The sequence below is a fragment of the Balaenoptera ricei genome, chromosome 1 (genome assembly GCF_028023285.1).
Source record: "Balaenoptera ricei isolate mBalRic1 chromosome 1, mBalRic1.hap2, whole genome shotgun sequence".
Lineage (NCBI taxonomy): Eukaryota > Metazoa > Chordata > Mammalia > Artiodactyla > Balaenopteridae > Balaenoptera > Balaenoptera ricei.
In genome coordinates, this window is record NC_082639.1 from 43,378,089 (window position 1) to 43,402,296 (window position 24,208).

The 24,208-nt window shown below is 33.8% G+C and overlaps 1 protein-coding gene across 3 annotated transcripts in view; it reads right to left on the minus strand.

The window, feature by feature from the left end:
• Positions 1 to 24,208, minus strand: part of NRDC (nardilysin convertase) — a 103,211-nt gene that overhangs the window by 60,209 nt on the left and 18,794 nt on the right. For 2 of the 3 annotated variants that reach the window (XM_059922323.1, XM_059922322.1), the window contains exons 2-6: positions 14,693 to 15,017; positions 12,118 to 12,251; positions 11,136 to 11,205; positions 10,894 to 10,975; positions 9,886 to 10,039 (exon numbers count right to left, since the gene is read on the minus strand). In XM_059922323.1, coding sequence (XP_059778306.1) covers positions 9,886 to 10,039; positions 10,894 to 10,975; positions 11,136 to 11,205; positions 12,118 to 12,251; positions 14,693 to 15,017 — 765 coding nt within the window. The remainder of the gene's footprint in view (positions 1 to 9,885; positions 10,040 to 10,893; positions 10,976 to 11,135; positions 11,206 to 12,117; positions 12,252 to 14,692; positions 15,018 to 24,208) is intronic. The other variant, XM_059922324.1, reaches the window with a different exon arrangement.

The window sequence follows — 24,208 nt, forward strand, 5'->3', positions numbered from 1 at the left end:
GATATCTTGATCCTAATCTTTGGGGAATGCTTTCAACCTTTCACCATTAAGTATGATGTTAGTTGTGGGTTATTCATAGATACCCTTTATCAGGTTGAGGAAGTTCCCTTTTATTCCTAGTTTATCAAGTGTTTTATCATGAAAGGGTGCTGGATTCTGTTAGATGCTTTTTCTGTTTATATTAAGATGATTTTTGGAATGTGTTTTTGTCCTTTCTTCTATTAATATGGCATATTATGTTGGTTGGTTTTTGTATGGTGAACTAACCTCGAAATCCTGGGATAAATCCCACCTGGATTGTGCATAATCCTTTTTATATGTTGCTGGATTCAGTTTTGTGGTTTTGTTGAGGATTTCTGCATCTCTATTCATAACAGATACTAGTCTGTAGTTTTCTTGTGCAATGATCTTCTAGTTTTGATATCAGAGTAACACCGGCTTCATAGAATGATTTAGGAAGTGTCCCTCCTCTTCTATATTTTGGAAGAGTTTATGAAGCATTAGTGTTAATTCTTTAAATGTTCGGTAGAATTCACCAGTGAAGTCACCTGGGTCTATACTTTTCATTTGGTAAATTCTTGATTACTAATCCAATCTCTCATTACAGGTCTATTCAGATTTTCTGTCTTCTTAAGTCAGTTTCAATAGTTTTGTGTCTTTCTAGAAATTTGTCCATTTCGTCTCAGTTATCTATTTGTTGGCATAAAATAGTTCATAATATTCTATTATACTCTTTTTTATTTTGGTTAAGATCATACTAATGTTCACTCTTTCATTCCTCATTTTAATAATCTGAGCCTTCCTTTTTCTTGGTTAGTCTAGCCGAAAGTTTGTCAATTTTGTTCATCTTTTCAAATAACCAACTGTTGGTTTTATCTTCTATTGTTTTTCTATTCCCTATTTATTTCCACTCAAATTTTTATTATGTCCTTCCTTCTGTTTACTTGGGTTTAGATTGCCCTTCTTTGCCTTGTTAATTAAGATGGAAGTTTAGGGTCACTTGAGATCTTTCTTTTTTAATGGAGGTGTTTACAGTTATAAATTTCCCTCTGAGCACTGGTTTCGATACATCCCATAATTTTTGTATGTTGTTTTCATTTTCATTAGTCTCTATTTTTTAAATTTCCCTTGTGATTTCTTTTTTGATCCATTGATTATTTAGGGTAAGGTTGTTTAATTTCTACAGATTTGTGAAATTTCCCAAATTTCCTTCTGTTACTGATTTCTGATTTCATTACATTATAGCTAGAGAACATACTCTGTATAATTTCATCCTTTCAAATTTATTGGGAATAAATTTATTTTATGACCTAATATATATCTATGCTGGAGAAAAATACATGCAGCACTTTAGAAGAATGTGTATTTTGCTGATTTGGGGTGAAGTGTTCTGTAGATGTCTAGTTAGTTTATACTCTTGTTCATGTCTTCTGTTTCTTGTTGATCTACCTAGTTGTTCTATCCTTTATTGAAAGTGGGATATTTATATTTGCAACTATTATTATTTAATTGTGTATTTTTCCCCTCAATTCTGTCAGTTTTTGCTTTATGTATTTTGAGGTTCCTTTGAAAGATGAACTTATGTTTATAACTGTTATACCTTATTGATGAATTGACCCTTTTATCATTATAAAATTCCCTTGTCTCTAGAAAAAGTTTCATCTTAAAGTCTTATTTTGTCAGATATTAGTTCAATCACTCCAGCTCCCTTTTAATTACTATTTGTATGTATATCTTTTTTCATCTTCTTATTGCCATCCTAGTGGTGTATTTTAATCTAAAGTGTGTCTCTTACAGACAGCATTTATAGCTGACGCATGTTTCTTTACCCAGTCTGCCAGTATCTTGTCTTTTAATTGAAATGCTTAATCTGTTTACATTTAACTTAATTACTGATAAGACAGGATTTATATCTTCCTTTGCTATCTGTTTACTGTAAGTCTTATGTCTTTTTTCCCCTCTATTCCTCCATTGCTGACTTCTTTTTGTTAAAATAGATATTTTCTAGAGTACCATTTAAATTCCCTTGCCATTTCTTTTACTATATTTTTCGTTATTTTCTTAACTAACATCTTAACTTATAAAAATCCATTTTGAATTAATACCAACTTAACTTCAGTAGTATACAAAAACTTCGCTCCCATATACCTGTTCTCTCTCCCTTCCTTTGTGTTATTATTGCCATACAAATGATGTCTTTATACATTATATGCCTATCAACACAGATTTATAATTTTTGCTTTATACAGTTAGTTATCTTTTAAATCAGATAGGGAAAAAATTACAAACAAAAAGTATACTTATACTTTCCTTTATATTTACCTATATAGTTACCTTTACCAGTATGCTTTATTTCTTCATGTGGATTTGAGCACCCTTTCATTTCAGTCTGAAGGACTCCATCCATCTAATATGTCATATAGAGAAGATCTGCTAATGACAAACTTTAAACTTGGTTTTTAGTTCATCTGAGATTGTCTTAATTTCTCCATTTAGAAGGATATTTTTGCTGGATATAAAATACTTGGTTTGTAGTCTTTTTCTTTCAGCACTTTGAATGTGTCATATACCATTGCCTTCTTGCCTCCATGATTTCTGATGAGAAAGCACCTGTTTACCTTATTGAGATTAACTTTTATGAAAAAAGCTGCTCTTCTCTTGCTACTTTCAATATTCTTTTTACATTTGGCTTCTGACAGCTTGATTATAATGTATCTTATTGTGAATGTCATTGTTGTGAATACCACTGTGTTTATCCTTCTGGAAATCCTTGAGTTGCTTGAATGTGTAGATTTTGGTCTTTTATCAAATTTGGAAAGAGTTTGGCTATTATACCTTCAAGAATACTTTCTACCCTTTTCTCATTTCCTTTTGGAACTCCTATGATACACATGTTACTATGCTTGATGGTGTCCCACAGATCTCTGAGGCTCTGTTTATTTCTCTTCATTCCTTTTCTTTATTTCTTTTCCTCAGACTGGACAATCCAAACTAACCTTTCTTCAAGTTTGTTTACTCTTTCTCAGCTAACTCAAATCTTCTGTTGAGCCCTTCTAGTTAATTTTTCATTTGAGTTGTACTTCTCAACTCCAGAATTTCTATTTGGTTCTATTTAATAATTTGTATCTCTTTATTGATGTTCTCTATTTAGTAAGACATCATTCTCATATTTTCCTTTAGTTCTTAGACATAGTTTTCTTTAGCTCTTTGAACATAATTAAAATAGGTGATTTAGGATAAAGAAGATGTGGTACATATATACAATGGAATATTACTCAGCCATAAAAAGAAACGAAATTGAGTTATTTGTAGTGAGGTGGATGGATCTAGAGTCTGTCATACAGAGTGAAGTCAGAAAGAGAAAAACAAATACCGTATGCTAACACATATATATGGAATCTAAAAAAAAAAAAATGGTTCTGAAGAACCTAGGGGCAGGACAGGAATAAAGACGCAGATCTAGAGAATGGACTTGAGGACACAGGGAGGGGGAAGGGTAAGCGGGGACGAAGTGAGAGAGCAGCATGGACTTATATATACTACCAAATGTAAAATAGATAGCTAGTGGGAAGCAGCCACATAGCACAGGGAGATCAGATTAGTGCTTTGTGACCACCTAGAGGGGTGGGATAGGGAGGGTGGGAGGGAGATGCAAGAGGGAGGAGATATGGGGATATATGTATATGTATAGCTGATTCACTTTGTTATAAAGCAGAAACTAACACACTATTGTAAAGCAGTTATACTCCAATAAAGATGTTAAAAAAAAAAAAAAGGTGATTTAAAGTTTTTGCCTAGTAACTCCAGAATCTGGGCTTTCTTAGGGACAGTTTCTATTGACTACTGTTTTTCTGGTGTTCAGCCATACTTTCTGCATCCCTCATAACTTTCTGTTGAAAACAACATTTTAAATAATGTAACGTGGCAACTCTGTAAATCAAGATTCTCCTCCCTCCTCAGGGTTTGTTGTTATTGCTGTTTGCTGTTCTTACTGTTTATATATTTAGTACCTTTCTTAAACTAATTCTGTAAAGTCCATATTCTTTGGCAAGTACAACCACTGCTTGGTTAGCTTAATGATAATCTTTGGTTGTGGAGAGATTTCATTAAATGCCTTGCCAAGGGGTTCTCTGTGCATATGGGGGGATGCTTTCAACATTCAGTCAGGCAGTTTACAACTCTGCCTTAGCCATCACATTCTGCTTGCCCAGAGACTCAAGGTCAACCATGGTGAGAGCTTAAGGCATTCTTAGGTCTTTCTTGAGCATGCACACAGCCCTGGACATGACACAGCTATATGCACATATGTGACTTTCAAAATTTCCAGGAATATACTGGAGCTTTTCAAAGCCCCTTAGGATATCTCATTTTCCAGTTTTTCCTTTTAAGCTTTTTGAATAGCCTATTTGTTTGCCCCAACTGTTAACCACTGCCTCAGGTAGTCACAAAGGTAAACAACTTCCATCCAAATGTTTTCGACAAATGCCTCCAGAGAAAGATTTTTGCAAATGGGTGAGCTCCCAGTCAGGCCAAATACATAAAAATCCGTGAATGGTGGTTCCCAGGAAATTACCAGACAGGTCAAATAATGAAGATTCTCCAGAATGATGTTTTTAGAGAGCTTTAAATCCATCCAGCCCCCTCCAGTGGCTGCTAGACTGCTGTTTTTTACTGAGATTGTGGGACCTCTTTGTTTTCGAGACTACTGTAGAGCTGGGTAGAGGGCAATGGAAATAGGGCAAGTTAAAATGCCACAAAACTCACTGTTCTTAGTAAGATTTAGTCACTCGCTTGAATAAATACTCCTTGGATTGTTGCAAACTTTTTGTTATTTCCAGAGTTCTGAAAAAGTTGATTTTGACAATTTTGGCAATGTTCTCATTGCTTTTATAGAGGAGGGGCTTTTTGGAGGTCCTATGTCACCATTCTTCTGAGGTCAGTCTGCTTTTTATTTCATTTATTTTCACCATTTCTTTCTTCTTTCTTTGGGCATACTTTGCTGGTCTTACTCAGACTTCCTGAGAGTCATCAGCTCATTAATTTTAAGCCGTTCTTCTTTTCTAGCATATACATTTAAGATTATATATTTCCCTCTAAGTACTACTATAGCTGCATCCCACAACTTTTGTTCTATAATATTTTTATAATTTAATATAAAATACTTTCTAATTTCTGATATGCTTTCCTCTTTTACCCAGGTGTTTCTTAGAAATATATTTAATTTCCAAACATAAGGCAATGTTCTAGTCGGCTTTCTGCTTCTGATTTCTAGCTAAAATTTAACTGTACACTGTTCAGAAAACATAATTAATATGGTTTCAATGCTTTGAAATTTGAGACTGAACTTGTGGCTTAAAATATGGTCAACTGAAAAAATTGTGTAGTTAGAAGGTGTTAATTAGGCATTCTGTATACATCTATGAAAAAAAGTGGTAATCCTTTTGTTATAATCTTCTACATCCTTATTGATTTTACGGTTGTTCTATCAATTACTGAGAAAGGGGTGTTAAATCTCCCACTGCAGTTGGTTACTTGTTCACTGGTTTTTATATCTGATTTACTGTGAGGCTATGTTACTAGATGTGTTCAAACTGGAAATAATTATGTCTTCCTAGTTAAGTTTTATCAATATGAAGTGAGCCTTTTGAACAACAGTAATTTTTTTTTCAAGCCTTACATCTAAGTCTTGAAAACTATTTGATTGGGTTTTTAAAAATCCAGTCTGACAATGTATAATTGGAAATTAATCCACTTACATTTAATGAGAATTACTGTTATATATGGATCAACATCTACCTCCATCCTACTTTGTACTGCTTCTCCCACTTGTTCTGTCTCTCCTACTACTTTTTTTTCTTTGAATTTATTATTAAAAAGAATTATTCCAAATGTTTTCCCTGTACTGGTTTGGAATTTTTATGCTCAAATTGTGTTCTTTTAGAAGTTACCCTAGAAAATATTACATGTATCCTTTTAACTTATCAATGTCTAATGTTAATCAATACCTTATAAAAATACCTTTTTCTCCATTATCATTATTCCTGATTGATAAGTTATTGTTGTTTTAATTCTGTATACTTTTTAAGTTTTATAATTACTGTTTTAAGTAATCAATGTTCATTTATATTTATTCACATAAAATGACTTTCATTGTTCTTCTTTTTTGCATCTCTGATCTGCATTTTCCTTCTGCCTGAAATAAATTCTTTAAATTTCCTTTGGTAAGTTGGCTGGTGGCACACACTCTCAATTGTGTGTCTAAAGGTCTATTTTACAATCATTCTTACAAGGTATTTTTTGCTTGGTGTAGAATTTGTGGTTGGTAGTTATTTTCTTTCAAGCTATTACAGATATCCCACTATCTTTTAGCTTCCAATACTGCTATCGAAAAGTCATCCATCAGACTAACTTATATGACTTTGAAGGAGTTCTGCCCTTCCATCTTGCAAAGATTTTCTATATTTGGTTTTCTGTAGTCACTATATCTTTCTATATGTGGATGTCTTTTAATATACACTTTTGGAATTAGTTAAACTTCTTTAACGTCTGATTTGATGTTCTGGAAATTTTCTAGTGATCAAACCTTCAAGTATTTTGTCTACTCTATTTTTCTCTCCTCTCCTTCTAGGACTCCAGGTAAATACATATTTGACATTTTCACTCTATCTGCTATGCCTCTTTTCCTTTTTTTCTGTACCTTTTATCTTTTTTCTCTTCATGCTGTATTAGGGATTTCTTTTGGTCTATCTTCCAATTCACAAATTCTATCTTCATCTATAGCTACTCTTTTCTTAAACTTGTCCATTGGGTTTCAATTTCAATTATCATGTCTCAGTTCAAAATGCTCTTTCTTTTTTTTATATTTCAAATCCCATAGGTCACATTTTATAGTTTCCTATGCCTTTCAACTGTATTCAAACTTGTCCCTTATTTCTTTAAAACTGAATCATTTTTGTAATTGTACATTCCAATCTCTACGATTTCTAAGGCATTAAAAGTCTTTTTCTGTTTTCTGTTCTCATTCATGTTGTCTTGTTTTGTTGTGTGCCTGCTTACGTGTGACTGAATGCTGGTCACTCTACTTGAAAAACTGTTTATAGGAGTAATGTAAAGCATAAAATAAAGGTATTTTCCTTTTGAGAGGATTTGTGTTTGCTTCTCTTGGGCATCAGAGAACACTACCAGTTCTGGACCATGTTAAATCACAATCAAGGCTTAAGGTTCACTAGACAACTCAGGCATTTTGAAAGCAGGCTGTAATTCCTCAGGATGGCTAATCCATTTCTTCAACCTGAGGGTGATGCCTTCTGGAGTCCCAGTTTATCATGAGAAGGGCATCCTGTTAGACATCCCACTATATGAACATCCTGGGCTTTGATAATTCTTGCTCTTGCCCTGAAATACTGATAAACCAAAGTTCAAATTTATTGAAATTAGCAAATGCCACCAGAGCAAAAGCAGCTTCCATTCTCATTTACTTACTGGAGTAAAAATTCAGTCATCTCCTCAACTTTTTACTTAACCGATTCAAGATACTGATAAACAATGTGACCTGTGAGGGAACTGGGTTTTACTGACCTATTAAAAAATACTGGCACTTAATCTACGCTATATGAGTCCTTTGAAAATGATCCAAAGACTTTTTATTCCTTACTAACTGCAGAAGTGTAATATTTTCATACTTATTATAGTATATGCAATGCTTAATGCTCTACCACTATCTACCATTTACGGCATGAATTCATAGTTTGATATTCTTATTTATTTCTCCTATTAAGCAGTAGCATTCTTCTTATTAATTCTGATAGTTTCTTTTTCTTTTAAGTAGAAATAATCTATAATAAATGTGCAAATATCTTTTGATTTCCTGAAGTGGTCCTTAGATTTCAAATACACAGAATTTCTTAAGAAGAAATGAAACAAGTTCTTTAACTAGACTTTATACCAAGTTTCATCATCTCTGAGTTGGTCAGAATTTATTCAACATATCCCTTGCCTATTCTTTTTTCCAATGAAGTGGATTTTTTCCTTCTTTATATTTGGATATAACCAAATATAAAGTCATGAGAATTCAACTTGTCTACTACTTAAGCTTTCTTCACACATAAAGACCTGTTTCGATGTTGTGAAACTTGGAAGCTGAAAACTTTGAAACAAGAGCAAACATGCAGTCATCCTAAAAGTATTCCTAATTTTCTTGTGGCTTTTTTTTTTTTTTTTTTGGCCATGCGGCATGTGGGATGTTAGTTCCCCAACCAGGGATTGAACCTGCGCCCCCTGAAGTGGAAGCGTGGAGTCTTAACCACTGGACGGCCAGGGAAGTCCCAGAGTATTCCTAATTTTCTAAGTTTATAGAAGATAAATTTGGGCATCATTTGCATTGTCTTTGTTAATTTCTTTTGTCTCTATTCTTTCATTTGTTATTTGGGAATTAAATGTTTAATTAGAGAAACACTGAGATCAAATATATGTGCTATGAGCATGTCCTTAAGTATACGATTAAAAAAGAGCTATAAACTAGTTCACTGAATGCAAGTAGACAGCCATATTTTAGATTAATGAAGAAAAACCACTAAGTTGTATCCTATTATAAATATTGTCATCAAAGTAATTGTATCAATTTTAATGGAATTTTGGCATTGTTTTAGGACAAAAAGTTGTTAATTTGGGGGTTCAAGAACACATAAAATATTTATTTCATTGAAAATAATGGCATATGCTTTCAACTTACAGGAATTTACCTAGAAGTTTTCTCAGGGTTCAATTAATCTCTTAAGGGATGAGACAATTTTTTTAAGAAAACTGGACCTTTGTCATGGTTTGAGGTTTTTTTTTGCCATTTGTGTTTTGATTTTATGGCATTTTTTTCTATTAAAGAAAAACTGTATTAATTCATTCAAGAAATATCAAGTATCTGCCAAATTCTTGATGCTGGAGATATATCGACAAAAAATAGTCCAAAATTTCTGCCCTCAGGGCTTACATTACACTGGTCAAACTTGAGATTTCTTTTTTTATATTTCAATCTTACATTTATCTAGATTTTGGTATAAAGTGACACCTTTTTTTCCAGCGTAGGCTTTGGTTTACAACCTTGTGATAGCAAAGCTCTACTAATGCCCTGACATAAACTTTCTAGAAGACAATTTTACAGTGAGTATCAAAAGTTCTTTTAAAAAAAGTTTTAAAAATATTCATGAAAATAGACTGAGAAATTTCACTCCTTAGAACTTAACTAAAAGAAATAATTAAGGATGTACACAAAGATTAGGATATTCATCATAGCATTACAATACTAGAAAACTGGAAACATTTCAACTGTCCAATAATATGTTACTGGCTGAACAGATTATGGTACTTCTACACAATATGAATCATACACAATCACTTAAAATCATGCTTTATAAATTATAAAATTATATGTAAAAGTGATATACCTTGTTTAAAAATATGAAAAGATATGAACAAGCTGATCCCATATACATTACGAGTATAGATAGCTATATTCCAAAATATCAATCACAGTTAACTCTAGATTATGAAATTGGGAGCAATCTTATCTCTTTTTGCTTCTCTGTTTTTCCATATTTTCTACTAAATTAGAAAATAACAATTGCAATAATGAGTCAATAGAGACTATGTTACATACAAAACTCAAAAGGTGTTTAAAGGGCTTCAGTTTAATCTTTAAAACAAAGACTAAGGATTACAGAACAAGAGCCAAGGTGTATTTATAATTTGCTCTTTTCTCCAAATAAAGCATTGTGACAATTCTACAGAATTAGAACACTGCTCGAAAAGAAATACCATAGAACAATGCCCAATATTTCCAATTGTAAGGTGGCAATAGATAATCAAAATAAAAATACATTTTGAGTTAATTACCTATCCAGGGCTTCTTTGAAGTACTTCCTCTGGACATCAAACTGAAAGACTGTACGTTCACAATCAGTTGAAGCATTATCACTACCCCCATGTTTCTTCAGGAAGGCGTCAAACCCATTCTCATCTGGATATTTCAAACTACCCATGAATACCACTAAGTGGAAAGAACACAGTCACAGAACACAAAGATACAGGCAATGTTTTTATTAACAAGGATGAAATTTCTCATATGCAGAAAAAAAAAAAAGAAAATATGCCAACACATGAACAATGGTTACGTCTGGATAATACTTTCTTCATTACACTTCTGTTTTTGTAATTTTCTATAATGTTCATATATTACTTTTATACTCAAAGCCTAGACATTTTATTTTTAATGAAAGAAATACATAATTTATTTGTGAAAAGGTTAAAATGTAAACACAGACGTATAAGCAGATTAATTTCTACTATAAAATCTCATAAGATGAGAAGTTTACCCTCAAGTATTGAATAGCTTAGAAAACCAGAACACAAAAAAACGAGTAATTCAAGTATTCATAACTGTATGGCATTCACAAAGGTTTTACTTGGGTACATTCATAATTAAACTGAAGATTTTCTGTTTTGTTTTGATATTAATCATGCCTTTTTATCTTCTGTATTTCTGATGCTTTGACATCTTGAGGCCTTGCCAGCCCTGGAAGAGACTGCCCCTCCCAAGGCTATAGCCTAAATTCCTAGAGGTTAGCAATTTTCTCCTGATTTGTTGGGCTTCCTGTACCTGAATAATAAAACCTACATTTTAAAATAGTTTTCTAAGTGGTTTCACTCTAATCCTCAAAACTAGTGCACTCAAGGAGATTAAAATTAAGTCTTCCCCTATGACATCCACTAACATTTTTTCTTAGTTTTTCTCTTATTAAACAAATTATAATTCTACCAAACCAGTTACTTATCTTTGAAATCATTTCATACAAATTTAGAGGGAAAAACACACCCGGGAATGATATTTTACAAAGATCTTACTGTGCTCCAAAAAGTGTGCCAGCCCAGGCAGGTCATCCGGATCAGCAAAACTCCCAACTCCAACACAAAGAGCCGCTGCAGACTGGAGTAAGTAGAACACATACAAATAAACAGTGAGTCAATCCTAAAGGAATAATATTATCATCTCATTTTAAAGATTCACTTGGAGATGGACTTTTTCCAATAGACAGTAACAAAATTCTTTCCCTGAGAATCAGGAGGAGCAGCAAAGTGAAACTCACCAGAACTGTGTCAGTTTCACCCTGCTGCTCCTCCTCTTGCCATCCTGCCAAATGCTGAACAGGTGCAGACCTAAGGAAAAAAGCAGAAACAGACAGAAAAAAGGGAAGCGGGACTGGCCAGCCCACCCAAGTATTATTTTGTGTCAGCATTTCAAAGTTCTGGACCAAGTTTGTTTCCTGATTTATCAGATTTCAGAAATCTTCAGAAGTAATATACCTGAGTAGATTCTGTCTAAAGATCTCTAAGCAATTAAAGGCTCTCTGTGTTCAGTAACTCAGTTACTAGATGGAAACTTCTCAATATGTTACTCAGAAAATCTTGTTTTTATTAAAACAGGGCATAAAATAGCAAGTCAGGAAAACATCTAACAAAGAAAATAAATAAATGGTTAAGAAAGAAAATCTTTAACTATTAAAAAACTACAAAACTGAACTTTAAAGAGGCTTTTTAGTTCTTCACTTCTTATTGAAGATATATAGAATACTTATTGGTTGATATTCTCCCAATACCTTGGGAAAATCAGTTTCCAACAAAATAGATGGTCAGGAGGCATACCAAATTCTGCATTTAAAATGATCAGGGCATACCATTATATCATTATAAGTTAAAAGGTACAAAAGGGGAGAGAAAAATAGTCAATTTGAATCCTTGAGGATAGAAAGTTGAATTATTAACTTTCCCAAATTTTACAAATGTCAATTTTAAAGGGCTAACAGATTTGATGACACAAGACTGTTTTGATAAATGGTTATCCTCTTAGAGGGCTTTTAAAAAATAGCATACACCTGGTATAAAGTCTAACCATGTGTCAGGGGAGAAAAAAAAAAAAAGTACGTTTTTGGAAGAACCAAATAGTCTCACTTGATACCATAAATCCCATACTTAAGACTTAGGCACATAAACTCAGTTACAACATGAGGGAATATCCACTTCTTCAAGGCACAGTCTAACCTGTTCTGTGATGTTTAATAGATGCCTAACCTGCTTTCAGCTCCAACTACCCCATAAAGTTTTCTTGTCTCGACCAGCAGGGTTGAAGACATTTTTGTATAAGTTGACTTAAACCACAGTCTATCAGTCAGCTTTGACCACAGCAAAAACAGGCTCTGCGATTGCTAGAAAAGAAATTCATACTTGATAATTATCTACCCAAGAAATTCATACTTGAAAAATTCATACTTGAGAATTGACTTAAGAAAGGCCTAAACAAATCATAATTCAGCATATATCATACTTAAATTCCAATCTTATTAATTTATCAAAGCTTTCAGATCAAGCACAATTTCCTTTTGAGAGGAAGAAAATAGGGATAAAAATGATAACTCAAAAGAGTAGTTAACTTCCTAATTAGGTAAAAGTTCTCCAAAAACCTCAAAATTATTTCTTCCCACTATCCTTATAAATTCGCATATTTATCCTGAACACATTTCACATTTTTCAAACAAAAAATCATAAAACCGCTGCAAACCCTATACTACTCTTAAGCCACCTCTTACCTAGACTACCTACGTTATTTCCCTTTTGTAGTAGGCATTTATTCATTCAATGAATATAAATCATTTTCCCAGATCATGGGATCAAAGGAAAGCCTTTCACTCGTGTACCCACTGCAGCTGAATCTAAACAATTCTATCTCTTCTTCAAATTGCATTAGGTTCCTCCATTCCTTTCTAATATCCAGAGAATGAGCTATCAATATCTTATGAGGGAATATATCATACCAAGTTCTCAGAAAAGAAAGGCAGCATCTAAGCCATTTTTTAAATGATCTCTAGAATGTGACCTTGCTGCTTCTAGACGAGGTAACATTTGGAGTTTGATGCACTTAAGCAAGATAAAAAGGGGTACCCAAAATACTGGATGCACATCTTCATTTGTCAAAGAGGTTCACAATTTCTGTATAAGATATTTTATTACATCTTGACAATAAAATTGGCTGTCAAAACAATTCTTAATTTAATCCTAGAGTTTTGCTTATCAGTTGATAGAAGGTATAAAGAAGTCTAAAAACACAGGAAAAGCTACAAATAGACAGACAGACATATAGAAAGAAACTTACAGACAAGGAATATTCAGTTATGAAGTTATAACACAGTAAGTTTTGGAGCTAAAATGGACTTTAAAATTTATGTAACCTAATTCTCTTGTTTTAGAAATGAGAAAAAAATGAGAAAATGAAAAGGCCTAAGATCATTCAGAAAGATAGTGACAGACTCAGAATTAGAATTCAGGTTTCCTGACTGTCAATGTTCTTTCCATTCTGACTTTTATCATTTCTTCCCTTCTATTATTCCTCTATTTGGAATTACGAGATCTATTTTAAATTAAAAGTGAACTTATTAATTCCCGATTTACTTACAAAGACTTTAGTATAGACTATCAAGTAGCATATATATATATATATATATATTTTTTTTTTTTCCCCAGTGTTTTTGTTCTCATCCCTAAAGCTTTCCAAGCTAAAACCACTTGACCTATCTTGCTCTCCCAAAACAGGCATCACTTGCAATCTGAATAGCAAGGGCAAATAGCTTCTTTAAACATGACTTAATCCCTCCAACACCTCAGTGAAAGAATTGCCACAATCTTCTTTAAAAAAAAAATAATTTTTTTCCAGGAAGAGTATCTATCAAAGAATTTATTTAGGCCATATCTACTACTTAAATCTCACCTCTTCACACTTTGAGAGCTGACTTCATAGTATTATACATATGACCTTTAGATTTTAGTGTTAATAATCTGAACTTAATTCATTCTTTGAGGACTGTACCATGTTGAATGCCTTATCAATATTCAAGATACTAGCTTTAATAAACATTTGCTGATCAATTCCACTATAATAGCTCCAGAATATTATCCTCCAATATAGGTACTTCCTACTGCAAAATGGAAGCATTCTTCAAAAAATATCCAGAGAGGAAAATTATCTCTATCAAGCCCTATTTATCTATTCACCTATTGTTATTATATGTTTCACTAACTAAGCTCAACTCCCCATTTCTATTTCATTTCTTCCAATTTACTTATTATTTATTCAGACCTTTGGTGCTTCCTCATAAAAAGAGATAAATCACATTCAATTACCAAGACAGAAATTACCCATATGAGGACTCTTAGAACCCTAGGCCCAGGTGAGGACTCTACACTAGGCTTGTTCTTTTCTTATGCTTTTTCCAGTCTCTCCAAGGATGATACTCTCACTTGCTCCTCTATACCAGACTAAGAATTATGCAGATCCTCACCTCCAGGCATTTGTTTTTAAAACATATAATGCAATCAAATACTACCAGTGATTACCTCTGAGAGTTATGGTTATGGGCAACTTTTATATTTTTGTTTTTCTTTATTTTCCATTAGCTTCTATAATAAGCAGTTGTAACTTTTATAATTAGAGCAAAATATTTTTTAAATGTAATCTTTATACAGAATAAATATACCTTTACTAAGATCAAAAGATATATATTTCCTTTTGGCCATTAAGAGATAAAACATAAGTTTGGAACTTATCCCAAGGAATTTCCAAATTAGAAAAAGATATAACAGACATGATTCACACCTGTTTTTCAGTGGTTTTCTTTCTAGCTTCTGCCCTCTCTTCTAATTCTTCCAATTCATTATCCTCAGTATCAAGATCATCATCATCATGTTCATCATCATCATCATCAAACTCATCTTCATCATCAAAACCCTCTTCATCATCATCTTCTATTTCTGCTCCAGAATCTTCATCATCGTCGTCGTCATCGTCGTCATCATCTTCTTCTTCTTCTTCCTCCTCTTCTTCTTCCTCTTCATCATCTGTTGCATCACCCATTTTACCTTCCATATTACTTAGGTCTGAAATCAAAAGTGCCTGCAAGCCATTTCGTAATTTGATGTATCTAAAACAAAAAAAAAAGAAAAAAAAAATCACAAAACATTTGAGTCAGCCATTCATTATACTACACCAACACAAGTGATCAGCTTAGCAGAATTATTTTAATAATCCAAGTACACACACACACACACCCAACACTATTTTTAAACTAATGAAAACTGGTTGATTCTGAGGAGGAGAACCTCAAAAGCTTATCACTTTCCAAGTATCTACAGGGAAAGGATGAGAGAGACGCTTCCCTGTTTGTATTTTCTAAATACAGGGAATCTACCCTGTTTGTATTTTTAATTTTGAACTATGAAAATATATTTACCTATTCAAAAACTAAATTTTAGAAGTTAAACATAGACAACAAACCCACCACCCAGCCTCCCTTACTATTTTTTTTAGCTTATAAGTATTTAATAAACATTCTACCATACCAGAAGACCTACCCTAAAAGAAACATATCACTCAATATACAGAGCAGTCATAACAGCTTAAATATTAAATCAAAATCTCATTATATTTAAACTCTGTTGATTCCCTTTGGTACAATGTGTTTGATATTTTATACCAGTCTCCAAAGATGCTTTTATGAACTAAGAAAATGGCTACATCTCTAAGAAAAGTAAATCCCACAGACTAGTAGCCCCACTGTAAGCATGATTATCCTAATTAGTAAAACTGTTGTGCCAGTTTGATGACTGAGTACCTATGACAAACTTCTCACATTTATACTCATTCTTCAGTGTGTTAGTCAATAAACATTTACTTAGCAGCCTGAAGTGTATCAGATACATTAAGGGTAAAGAGAATAAAATCGCATTATTCATCCTCAGGCACTCACTGTCTAGTACAATACAATAAAGCCAAAACAATACAGAATGACAGAGGTAAACAGAATGTTAGAAAGAAGGAAGCAGTCAGGGAAGGCTTCTGAGATAAGGTACACTTAACCTGAGCACTGAAGATGGAAAAAAAAAAAAGTTTTCTAGCAGAAACTATGAAAAATAACATGCAACAAGAAAAGGAGCCTATGAGTCAAGATGGAAGACAAAACACATGGATTTCTCTCCTTCCCATATCAAAAATCACATTTAAAAAACAGGAAAAAAATGTTATGGTTATTTTTCATTTTCGTTTTCTTTAAGAACAAAATCACAACAGACTTAGAAAATGTTAGCATAGGAAACCATAAACAAGACGAAAAGACAACCTACAGAATGGAGGAAAATATCTGCAAATGATACAACAAACAAGGGGTTAATTTCCAAAATGTACAAACAGCTCATATAACTCAATATCAAAAAACAAACAACACAATCAAAAAATGGTTAGAAGACCTAAATAGACATTTCTCCAAAGAAAACATACAGGTGGCCAACAGATACATGAAAAGATGCTCAATACCACTAATTATTAGAGAAATGCAAATCAAAACTACAATGAGGGACCACAGGGCAGACAGCAGAAGCAAGAAAATACAATCCTGCAGCCTGTGGAACAAAAACCACATTCACAGAAACATAGACAAGATGAAAAGGCAGAGGGCTATATACCAGATGAAGGAACAAGATAAAACCCCAGAAAAACAACTAAATGAAGTGGAGATAGGCAACCTTCCAGAAAAAGAATTCAGAATAATGATAGTGAAGATGATCCAGGACCTCGGAATAAGAATGGAGGCAAAGATCGAGAAGATGCAAGAAATGTTTAACAAAGACCTAGAAGAATTAAAGAACAAACAAACAGAGATGAACAATACAATAACTGATATGAAAACTACACTAGAAGGAATCAATAGCAGAATAACTGAGGCAGAAGAACGGATAAGTGACCTGGAAGACAGAATGGTGGAATTCACTGCTGTGGAACAGAATAAAGAAAAAAGAATGAAAAGAAAAGAAGACAGCCTAAGAGACCTCTGGGACAACATTAAACGCAACAACATTCGCATTATAGGGGTCCCAGAAGGAGAAGAGAGAGAGAAAGGACCCGAGAAAATATTTGAAGAGATTATAGTCGAAAACTTCCCTAACATGGGAAAGGAAATAGCCACCCAAGTCCAGGAAGCACAGAGAGTCCCATACAGGATAAACCCAAGGAGAAACATGCCAAGACACATAGTAATCAAATTGACAAAAATTAAAGACAAAGAAAAATTCTTGAAAGCAGCAAGGGAAAAACGACAAATAACATACAAGGGAACTCCCATAAGGTTAACAGCTGATTTCTCAGCAGAAACTCTACAAGACAGAAGGGAGTGGCATGGTATACTTAAAGTGATGAAAGGAAAGAACCTACAACCAAGATTACTCTACCCGGCAAGGATCTCATTTAGATTTGATGGAGAAATCAAAAGCTTTACAGACAAGCAAAAGCTAAGAGAATTCAGCACCACCAAACCAGCTCTACAACAAATGCTAAAGGAACTTCTCTAAGTGGGAAACACAAGAGAGGAAAAGGACCTACAAAAACAAACCCAAAACAATTAAGAAAATGGTCACAGGAACATACATATTGATAATTACCTTAAACGTGAATGGATTAAATGCTCCAACCAAAAGACACAGGCTTGCTGAATGGATACAAAAACAAGCCCCATATATATGCTGTCTACAAGAGACCCACTTCAGACCTAGGGACACATGCAGACTGAAAGTGAGGGGATGGAAAAAGATATTCCATGCAAATGGAAATCAAAAGAAAGCTGGAGTAGCTATACTCATATCAGATAAAATAGACTTTAAAATAAAGAATGTTACAAGAGACAAGGAAGGACACTACATAATGATCAAGGGATCAATCCAAGAAGAAGATATAACAATTATAAATATATATGCACCCAACATAGGAGCACCTCAATACATAAGGCAACTTCTAACAGCTATAAAAGAGAAAATTGACAGTAACACAATCATAGTGGGGGACTTTAACACCTCACTTACACCAATGGACAGAGCACCCAAACGGAAAATAAATAAGGAAACAGAAGCTTTAAATGACACAATAGACCAGATAGATTTAATTGATATTTATAGGACATTCCATCCAAAAACAGCAGATTACACTTTCTTCTCAAGTGTGCACGGAACATTCTCCAGGATAGATCACATCTTGGGTCACAAATCAAGCCTCAGTAAATTTAAGAAAACTGAAATCATATCAAGCATCTTTTCTGACCACAACGCTATGAGATTAGAAATGAATTACAGGGAAAAAAACGTAAAAAGCACAAACACATGGAGGCTAAACAATACGTTACTATATAACCAAGAGATCACTGAAGAAATCAAAGAGGAAATCAAAAAATACCTAGAGACAAATGACAATGAAAACACGACGATCCAAAACCTATGGGATGCAGCAAAAGCAGTTCTAAGAAGGAAGTTTATAGCTATACAAGCCTACCTAAAGAAACAAGAAAAATCTCAAGTAAACAATCTAACCTTACACCTAAAGGAACTAGAGAAAGAAGAACAAACAAAACCCAAAGTTAGCAGAAGGAAAGAAATCATAAAGATCAGAGCGGAAATAAATGAAATAGAAACAAAGAAAACAATAGCAAAGATCAATAAAACTAAAAGCTGGTTCTTTGAGAAGGTAAACAAAATTGATAAGCCATTAGCCAGACTCATCAAGAAAAAGAGGGAGAGAACTCAAATCAATAAAATTAGAAATGAAAAAGGAGAAGTTACAACAGACACCGCAGAAATACAAAGCATCCTAAGAGACTACTACAAGCAACTCTATGCCAATAAAATGGACAACCTGGAAGAAATGGACAAATTCTTAGAAAGGTATAACCTTCCAAGACTGAACCAGGAAGAAACAGAAAATATGAACAGACCAATCACAAGTAATGAAATTGAAACTGTGATTAAAAATCTTCCAACAAACAAAAGTCCAGGACCAGATGGCTGCACAGGTGAATTCTATCAAACATTTACAAAAGAGCTAACACCCATCCTTCTCAAACTCTTCCCAAAAATTGCAGAGGAAGGAACACTCCCAAACTCATTCTAGGAGGCCACCATCACCCTGATACCAAAACCAGACAAAGATACTACAAAAAAAGAAAATTACAGGCCAATATCACTGATGAATATAGATGCAAAAATCCTCAACAAAATACTAGCAAGCAGAATCCAACAACACATTAAAAGGATCATACACCACGATCAAGTGGCATTTATCCCAGGGATGCAAGGATTCTTCAGTATACGCAAATCAATCAATGTGATACACCATATTAACCAATTGAAGAATAAAAACCATATGATCATCTCAATGGATGCAGAAAAAGCTTTTGATAAAATTCAACACCCATTTCTGATAAAAACTCTCCAGAAAGTGGGCATAGAGGGAACCTACCTCAACATAATAAAGGCCATATACAACAAACCCACAGCAAACATCATTCTCAATGGTGAAAAACTGAAAGCATTTCCTCTAAGATCAGGAACGAGACAAGGATGTCCACTCTCACCACTACTATTCAACATAGTTTTGGAAGTCCTAGCCACGGCAGAGAAGAAAAAGAAATAAAAGGAATACAAATTGGAAAAGAAGTAGTAAAACTGTCACTGTTTGCAGATGACATGATACTATACATATAGAGTCCTAAAGATGCCACCAGAAAACTACTAGAGCTAATCAATGAATTTGGTAAAGTTGCAGGATACAAAATTAATGCACAGAAATCTCTTGCATTCCTATACACTAATGATGAAAAATCTGAAAGAGAAATTATGGAAACACTCCCATTTACCATTGCAGCAAAAAGAATAAAATACCTAGGAATAATCCTACCTAGGGAGACAAAAGACCTGTATGCAGAAAACTATAAGACACTGATAAAAGAAATTAAAGATGATACCAGCAGATGGAGAGATATACCATGTTCTTGAATTGGAAGAATCAATATTGTGAATATGACTATACTACCCAAAGCAATCTACAGATTCAATGCAATCCCTATCAAATTAGCAATGGCATTTTTTACGGAACTAGAAGAAATCATCTTAAAATTTGTATGGAGACACAAAAGACCCCGAATAGCCAAAGCAGTCTTGAGGGAAAAAAATGGAGCTGGAGGAATCAGACTCCCTGACTTCAGACTATACTACAAAGCTACAGTCATCAAGACAATATGGTACTGGCACAAAAACAGAAACATAGATCAATGGAACAAAATAGAAAGCCCAGAGATAAACCCACGCACCTATGGTCAACTAATCTATGACAAAGGAGGCAAAGATATACAATGGAAAAAAGACAGTCTCTTCAATAAGTGGTGCTGGGAAAACTGGACAGCTACGTGTAAAAGAATGAAATTAGAATACTCCCTAACACCATACACAAAAATAAACTCAAAATGGATTCGAGACCTAAATGTAAGACCGGACACTATAAAACTCTTAGAGGAAAGCATAGGAAGAAAACTCTTTGACATAAATCACAGCAAGATCTTTTTTGATCCACCTCTCAGAGTAATGTAAATAAAAACAAACATAAACAAATGGGATCTAATGAAACTTCAAAGCTTTTGCACAGCAAAGGAAACCATAAACAAGACGGAAAGACAACCCTCAGAATGGGAGAAAATATTTGCAAACGAATCAATGGACAAAGGATTAATCTTCAAAATATATAAACAGCTCATGCAGCTCAATATTAAAGAAACAAACAACCCAATCCAAAAATGGGCAGAAGACCTAAATTGACATTTCTCCAAAGAAGACATACAGATGGCCAAGAAGCACATGAAAAGATGCTCAACATCACTAATTATTAGGGAAATGCAAATCAAAACTACAATGAGGTATCACTTCACACCAGTTAGAATGGGCATCATCAGAAAATCTACAAACAACAAATGCTGGAGAGGGTGTGGAGAAAAGGGAACCCTCTTGCACTGTTGGTGGGAATGTAAATTGATACAGCCACTATGGAGAACAACATGGAGGTTCCTTAAAAAACTAAAAATAGAATTACCATATGATTCAGCAATCCCACTACTGGGCATATATCCAGAGAAAACCGTAATTCAAAAAGACACATGCACCCCAATGTTCATTGCATCACTATTTACAATAGCCAGGTCATGGAAGCAACCTAAATGCCCATCGACAGATGAATGGATAAAGAAGTTGTGGTACATATATACAATGGAATATTACTCAGCCATAAAAAGGAACGAAATTGAGTCATTTGTTGAGACATGGATGGATCTAGAGACTGTCATACAGAGTGAAGTAAGTCAGAAAGAGATAAACAAATATCGTATATTAACGCATGTATGTGGAACCTAGAAAAATGGTACAGATGAACTGGTTTTCAGGGCAGAAGTTGAGACACAGATGTAGAGAACAAACGTATGGACACCAAGGGGGGAAAACCGCGGTGGGGTGGGGATGGTGGTGTGCTGAATTGGGCGATTGGGATTGACATGTATACACTGATGTGTATAAAATTGATGATTGATTAAAAAAAAAAAGTGAAAAAAAAAAAAACTACAATGAGGTACCATCTCACACCAGTCAGAATGGCCATCATCAAAAAGTCTACAAATAATAAATGCTAGAGAGGGTGTGGAGAAAAAAGAACCCTCCTACACTGTTGGTGGGAATGTAAATTGGTGCAGCCACTATGGAAAATAGTATGAAGTTTCCTTAAAAAAACTAAAAACAGAGTTACCATATGATCCAGCAATCCTACTCCTGGTCATATATCCAGAAAAAATGAAAACTCTAATTTGAAAAGATACATGCACACCAATGTTCATAGCAGTACTATTTATAATAGCCAAGACATGGAAGCAACCTAAGTGTCCATCAACAGATGAATGGATAAAGAAGATGTTACACACACATGTACACATACACACACACACAGTGAAATATTACTTAGCCATAAAAAAAGAATGAAATATTGCCATCTACAGCAACATGGATGGACCTAGAGATTATGATACTGAGTGAAGTAAGTCAGGGAGAGAAAGACAAATATTATATCACTTATATGTGGAATCTAATACAAATGAATTTATTTACAAAACAGAAACAGACTCACAGACGTAAAATACAAACTTATGGTTACCAAAGGGGAAAGGGAGGGTGGGGAGAAATAAGTTAGTAGTATGGGATTAAAAGATACACACCACTATATATAAAATAGATAAACAACAAGGATTTATGTATAGCAAAGGGAACTATATTCAATATCTTATAGTAATGAAAAAGAATCTGAAAAATATATTATTTATATATATGTATAACTGAATCACTTTGCTGTATACCTGAAACTAACACAGTAATGTAAATCAACTATACTTCAATAAAAGAAAGAAAAGGATGCCGTTACACAGATCAGAAGTTTTTAGAAATTATTAGAAAACAACGTGTGAAATTTAATCAGATTAATGGAGAAAATAGAAAAGAGAACATGACAGGGTATTAGTTCTTCCCAAGAAAGTCTGAAAAAAGAGCCTACCCTCCCCACTCCCACCCCACACACATACCTCAAGTCTATCCTTAGCAGCCTGAAGAAAGCAGATCAGGTGTATTATGGGCTAACTTGTGTTCCTCCAAAAGTCTTATGCAAAAAGTCTTAACCTCAGAATGTGACTGTATTTAGAAATAAGGTCTTTAAAGATGTGATTAAGTTAAAATAAGGCCATTATGGTGGGCCCTGGTCTAATCTGACTGGTGTCCTGATTAAGAGGAGGAAATCTGGACACACAGACACTGGACATGCCCACACACAGATCAAAGAGCAGATGGGGAGACAGCAAGAAGACCGTCATCTGCAAGCCAAAGGGAGAGGCCTCAGAAGAAACCAAACCTACTGACAGCTTTATCTTGGACTTCTAACCTCCAGAATTGTAAGAAAATAAATTTCTGTAGTTTAAGTCACTTTGGTATTTTGTTATGGCAGCCCTAACAAACTAATACAAGGCCATTTCTCTTTTCAAAAACCATCAATGGCTTCCCATCATACTTGGAATAAAATCCAAAATCCTTACCAGGGCCTAGAAAGCTCCACATAATCTGGCGCCCCACCACTTCTCCAAACTTCTTTCCTACTCTTCCCTCATTCTCTTTGCTCTGACCGAAACGTTATTGCTCTTTCTTGAACATCTGCTCCATCTCTTTCAAGTCTTTGCTAAAATGTCCCCTTTTCAAACACACTTTCTCTGATGCACTATCTAATATTGCACCCCAGTCCATCCCTATCCTCTTTTATCCTGTTTTAACTTTTTTCACACTATTTATCATCACTTGTTTTTGTTTTTTAGTTTTTTGGGGTTTTAAAAAAATTTTCTGTCTGCACCTTTAGAAAGTTAGCTCTGAGGGCAGGGCTTTTCTTTTTCTTCATAGCTATATTCCCAGCACCTAAGACATTGCCTGGCACTTAGGAAACATTTAAGAAATATTTGTTGAATGAACAAAAAGAATGTTAATGCCTAAAGGGGGCCTGATACATGATAGGTACTTTATATCTGCTAAATGAAACAAAATACCAAGTAATTTTATAAAATAAGTAAAATTATGTGTACACATATACACACTAAATGTACATAAAGGTATAGCAAAAGAACTAAAAGGATACAAACCAAATGTAACAGTAATATATACATCTGGAGAGAGGAATAAAAGTAGAGCAAGATACAAGAACTTTCATGCTTTACTCTATAATTTCTACATATTTTTCAATCTTTTGTAATAAAAATCACTTATTTGTATAATAAAAATAATTTAATGAAAATCCAAAACCCACTCCATAACAAATTAAGAACACACACACATACATACACACACACACACACAACCCTTAGCTTTACAGAGAGTTAACTTCTATAAAATCATCAAATCCATTTAAGGATAGTTATGGACAAAATGCTCTTCATCATCACTTCTATTCAGCACTGTATTAGAAGTCCTAGCAAATGAAAATAGATCCACAATATAAATAAATAAAATAGATTTATATGGCAAAGATATTGAAAGTTAAAACAATTCATTGCAAAAATATACAATTACCTAGAGAATGCAAGAGAATTTAAAATATATATATATTAGTATAGTATGAAGAGTTCAACAAAGCATCCAAATCAAGAACCATGAACAAAAATCATGAATTTCCTATATACCAAAAGCAACCAATTAAAATGAGACTTAAAGATCCTATTCACAAAAGCAAAAGAAACTA